The 5,463-nt window shown below is 35.5% G+C and overlaps 1 protein-coding gene across 1 annotated transcript in view; it reads left to right on the top strand.

The window, feature by feature from the left end:
• The window catches only part of cacna2d2a (calcium channel, voltage-dependent, alpha 2/delta subunit 2a), a gene marked incomplete in the record, with an annotated part of 243,323 nt that overhangs the window by 98,216 nt on the left and 139,644 nt on the right, over nucleotides 1-5,463 (top strand). The window contains 1 exon segment of the mRNA XM_024269892.2: nucleotides 2,062-2,178. Coding sequence (XP_024125660.2) covers nucleotides 2,062-2,178 — 117 coding nt within the window.

Here is a 5,463-nt window from a genome sequence, read left to right on the forward strand (position 1 = left end):
TGACGAGTAAAGGCTCTGAATGAGAAGACGTAATAGAATAAAAGGGCTGTAGTGACCGGTTCAGTAGAATCCAAATAAAAAAAGAGAAAGGTCACAGGAAGAGAGCATATATAGTAAAATACAGCATATGACGGGGATGAAAATGTGTTTAAGGGTCTAAATCATGCTATTCTAAGCCTTTCAGATTAAACTATATCTATAAATATGACTATTTATGACCTTTGGCACACTTAACAACAATTGTACTGTTGTCTGTTTCATGTACTCTTGTTTTGGAAATTGTTGCCTTTTTGGCCAGAACTCCCTTGGAAAAGAGTTTTTAAATCTCAGTGGGACCTTTCCTGGTTAAATAAAAGTCAAATAAATTTAAAAAATGGAGGAGCAGAGAGCTTGTGGCTCTATGATTGTAGTACTTATGTTACTGCTTTTGTTTGATCCTGATTCACAGCAATTTAAATACAAAAAATACTCAGAAATGTAATTTTAAGATACTTTTTCTTTGAACATGTTAAAAACACATTTTCTTTGGAGTGGGTCTTTAATACTGGAGCATAATATACCGTGAGAAATAATCAACAAATTTGCTTCAACTAGTTTGACAATTAGCAGTGAAAAATGGCGGGAAGTAATTAAGTCACAAACACATATAACAGAATTGATTACTTTGTCATTAATTACGTCCAAATCCAGGGGGTCCACTTTGAGGTGAGCATTTGATTTGCAAAAAAGTTAGTTTCGCGACTAATTCCCAAATTAGTTTCTTACAATGTGGTCACAATTTTTTTTCTCCACCACATTATGAAGAAAGCTCCAATAGGTTCAATGATGTCCAAGCAAAAAGACATCAAGCAGACTTGAACATGACCTCAGAATAAACTAAAGTGTGTTGTATTTTGGAGCAGATCGGTCCTGATTTAGAAGTAATTGAAAAAAACGTAAGAAAATTAGTACAAATTTGTTGTCAGTCTGGACAAACGAGGCCTAAAATATACCAGTTGCAGCAATTAGTCAGTTATGAAAATGTATTATGTAAAGAAAAACTTTTTTTTAGTATGTATAGTTGAGTTAAAATTTTACTACAAGATATCAAAGCTGACCAAATCACAAAGCTTACAAAAATGGGTTTACTGTGATTTCACATTTATTCTCTCTTAGATCCTTTAGCCCCTAAATAACTTTAATTTTAATACAAGCAGTGATTTGCTCATAGCAGAAACAGATTTATCAATAGACTGATTGATTGCCGAAGTCATTAGAAGCGACGAGACAAACTATACTAGACTGTAAACCGCATTTCACATTAGAGAAGGAAAGGATTGTATTATGTTGTCACAAAAGCTATCTTTTGCTCGGTCTGTTTTTGGAGGGCTGCACAAATTGGTTTAATGTTGTAGCGGTGGTGTTGCGGTGTCTTTGTGCAGGAGGATAAGTGGTGGTCCCTCCGGTTTCAAACCTGCTGCAGACAACAGATCGGAGACAGCTCTGGCTGCTGACTCAGCCCGCTCAACGTTAGCAGGGCAGCGGATTAATCCCCCAAGTGCCTTTCTCTGTCAGCGGTCCAAGTATCTGCAACCCTATGGACACTTTGGATTTATCTCCTTTTCGAACATCCCATGTCTCTTGAGGTGTTATCAACTCCTTAGCATACTTTTTATGCTCTTGTACCAGTTATTTGGGTCAAACCTGAGGAAATTTCACCTTGTGCTAAATCTGTCAATTTTTCTTGTTCGCCTTAAATGCTCCTTTTTAAGAAAAAAAGCTCTGTTATGCAACATCTGTACATTTTGAATGTGAAAATAGTACATAAAATCACACAAAACTGCTGAATGAGCCTGTCAGTGAGCCTTCATGTCCTTCTATGTGCTGTGCCATCAGACTACAGAGCTGAGGCTTGTGGGTACAGAGCTGAGGCTTGTGGGTACAAAGAGCGTCTGCACACTGCCTCCTCTACAGTAAATGTTTACCACTGTGTCCGCTCCTTCCAGATTGCTCCTGATCTTTTTAATTAAGCAAATGGCTGCAGTTATCTGACCTTTGATTTTCTGTGTAATCTGTCTGCAGATTTATAATGAGAAGAAGAGCCAGTTCGAAATCAAGAGGAACAACCCCAAGGACTTGGTGGATAGAGTAGCACGGGACATCTCCAAGCTGCTGAACAGCAAGAGAAAAGCCCTCGAGGTAAGAAGATGATACCTTACACTCACTCTGCACAGTTTTTAAAGACGTTTATGGGAAAGCTGAAGATGCCGTCCGTGCAAATTAATGCACTTTTTTTCTCCAAAAAGGCTCCTTATGGATATGGATGCAACTATTGCATTTACTTATATTTTAAATGTTCAAAAAGTTTTCATTGTGATCAATCCAACCACTGCATCAGAAAATGATCCTGCATACATTCAGTACTATCAAGATTTGTTCACGAACAAAAAACAGAAAAAAAACTAACAGTAAAATGTCAGTCCAGATTATGGCTTTTCATTTGACCTTTTATGGATTTTAAATTAATTATACAATATTTGTTGGTAATTTGCCTGTTGTTCAGTGTATAAACATTGTTTTTATATTGTGGTCCTAATTTTTTAGAAATATTTTAAAATGAATTAACAGTTTGAATTAAATAGAGAAAATAGTAAAAATAAAAAATGTAAACTTTTTAGAATTTTAATTTTTAAGTTGTTGCTTTGGTTTTATTTTGGGTTACTGAAATATATATTTACTTTCCCTTCAATATTCAAAATGCAAAGAACAATTTGTTACATTTATTTCCAGTCAAAAGGCAAAGATGGAGACTTGTGACTCAGACGTGAGTTACACTTGAGACTTGTCCTCAAGACACTTGAGTTTTTATTTAGACTTTGGATCTAAAACTTATGAACTATTTGTTGAACTTAAAATGCCGTTAATGTAGAAGTGTGACAGTGTGTGCCTTCTTTACCTGTAAAGCCGCGTTCACACAATGTGATTCATGTGTCAAATTTGCTTCTGAACTAAAAATGTGTTCAAAAACTTTTTAAGTTTTGGCCTCATCGCTACATGAAACCATTGACTGTACATCTCATTACATTGCATAAAAGACACAGATAATGTTATTTACTTTTAAGATCTCAACTTAAGCATCACTAATCACGTCTACATGTTTGGATTCATGAGATCATTCAAAGACTTCCAGTACGGAACTGTGTCTGAATGTCGACGCTTTCAGCGGTACTTCTGTCTCTCTGTGATCCAGTTTGACGACTTGCTGTTAGTCCAAGGAAGGGATAAATAAAAATTAAATTATATTAGTGGGTCTTTTTATTTTCGCCTCGATACAAATAAGACAAACTAGTGCTGTCATGTGATTACATTTCTTTTGTGGGATTAATTAATTGTGATCTTTAATTAATCTAATGAATCAATTTTAATCACAATTATTTTTTAACCCAATAATTGCTGTAAAGAGCCTCATTTTGAGATATTTTCATTTAAATTGGTGACATTGTGGTCCAGTAGAACATCAAATTACAACAAAAAATGGCTTTAAGAATATAACAGACTTCCAACTTTACTTTTACATCAACAAGGGGTTTTTTTTTTTTCAAAAAACAAAACAAAGCACAAGAACAAAACATCAGGGAACACAAAACTCTGAGCAATCCAAAAAATATTGACCACAAATGTATTAATTCCATCATCCATGTTGACAAACCGGGATTGTCCACAGTTTGCTGTCCCATGCGATCAGCCCTCTACGTACCCCATCAATTTATGATAACGAACTCCTCGTCTGGCTTTATTCCTTATGTAATAGATCTGTGGGCTTGTGTTGGGTTGGTTTTGTGAAGTCTCTGACGACGTTACAGCAGCGGCACCAAGACAGAGCAATTTAAGAGGCATTTTCAGCTCAGTTCAAATAAGACTTTCATGAAAGTAAACAGTTGAACCTTTTTTTTGTAGACGCCAAAAGTTTAGATTTTGAACTCTTGTAATGCCATGTCACCAAAACACACCACAACACCCAAAATGTGCTGCTGCCAGACTGATGCTCAAAATGCACCACAGGATCTCTCATTGCTTCCTTAAATTGACTTAAATTAAAACTGGTTGACGTGCAAATTGTGTTCATTGTGAACGCAGCTTTAGACTTATGACCTGTTAGACAGATGGCTAAAATCTCATTTAGACAACAGTCTTGGCATGTGTGCATACAGATTTTTTCCTTCTATGAAGACAAACTGTTGGACAGTGTAAAGTCAGGGGCTTCTTACCTGTTTGAAGGATTAATTTAATCCTACAGTTTGAGAAAGTGGTGCTTTCCTACATAATATTCTACTCTTCTTTAACGTTTATATTCAACATTGAGCTTAATATATACTATCACAAGTTTGTTTTTGCATTCTGTTTTAACATTTCTTCTATTTATTAAAAATTGTTGCATTTATTTTTCATGTATTCAAAAATAAATGATTTCCCTGGCCTGCAAATTACAACCATCCCCTCATCTCATGTGAGTTATTCTTACTTTGTAGTGATTCTCTAACCTGTTGAAACAAAAAATACTTGAAAAAAAAGGATGCAAACTCTTAATACTTGGCATGAAGTGTAACAAGAAAAAACAATGTTTACCTTCAAGAGACATTCTCTAAAAAGACCTGATGATCTCTAATAATGTAGTTGCTTTAGAGCAATTTTAAAAAAGTACCTTTTGATGGGTCAAGTTCGAATGCAGTTGTTTATCACTTGTGATCAAACTGTACATCCGAAGCAAAAACACATTTAAATTGACTCGATGACGCCCTATAATTCCTACAAAAAATGACTATTGGAGCAAATTTAGTTCGTTTTCTCCACAGTGGCTGCAAGGAAATTGGCCATAACAGTTCGCTGTTTCTCATATCCGCCCACATACTTCCACAAACAGCTGTGTACTCATCCACACACACAAACACTCCTAACTCTGCATGCGGAGGTATATTTTACCCAGAAACTTCAGCATGAAGTGCATTTATGTCAAAACCTTTTTTGCCTTCCCACCGCGCTTTCAGGTTTTATTTGTGTTATTTTCATCTGGGTGTGTGATAGTATGTGTGAGATCTATTATCCCAATAGTACAATCAGGCCTTAATACCTAATGAAATTATATGTTACTAACGTTTATGCCTCATTACTTTTGCTCATAATGTTTTTGTTCTTACCGGCAGAATCTCCAAGTTTCAACCTTTGTTTTTGAGTTTAGTTTTGCTCATTAAAGCTGCATATTTTAAATAATTTAAATGGATCAGAACAGGTGATTTTATCAGGATTTGAATGATGCCACCACATAGTGCTTCTAAGTTAGCTTCAACCCTTTACGTGATCAACGGGAATCAGCTTATTCTGTCACAGAGAAAAGCGGCAGTGAGCCTATATAAAATTACTTTTTATTAGTAATGTGTTGCATATCTGTGAAAAGCCACTTTAAAATGTTGCTCTCCAGAAAACATG

The sequence above is a fragment of the Oryzias melastigma genome, linkage group LG5 (assembly GCF_002922805.2).
Source record: "Oryzias melastigma strain HK-1 linkage group LG5, ASM292280v2, whole genome shotgun sequence".
Classification (NCBI taxonomy): Eukaryota; Metazoa; Chordata; class Actinopteri; order Beloniformes; family Adrianichthyidae; genus Oryzias; species Oryzias melastigma.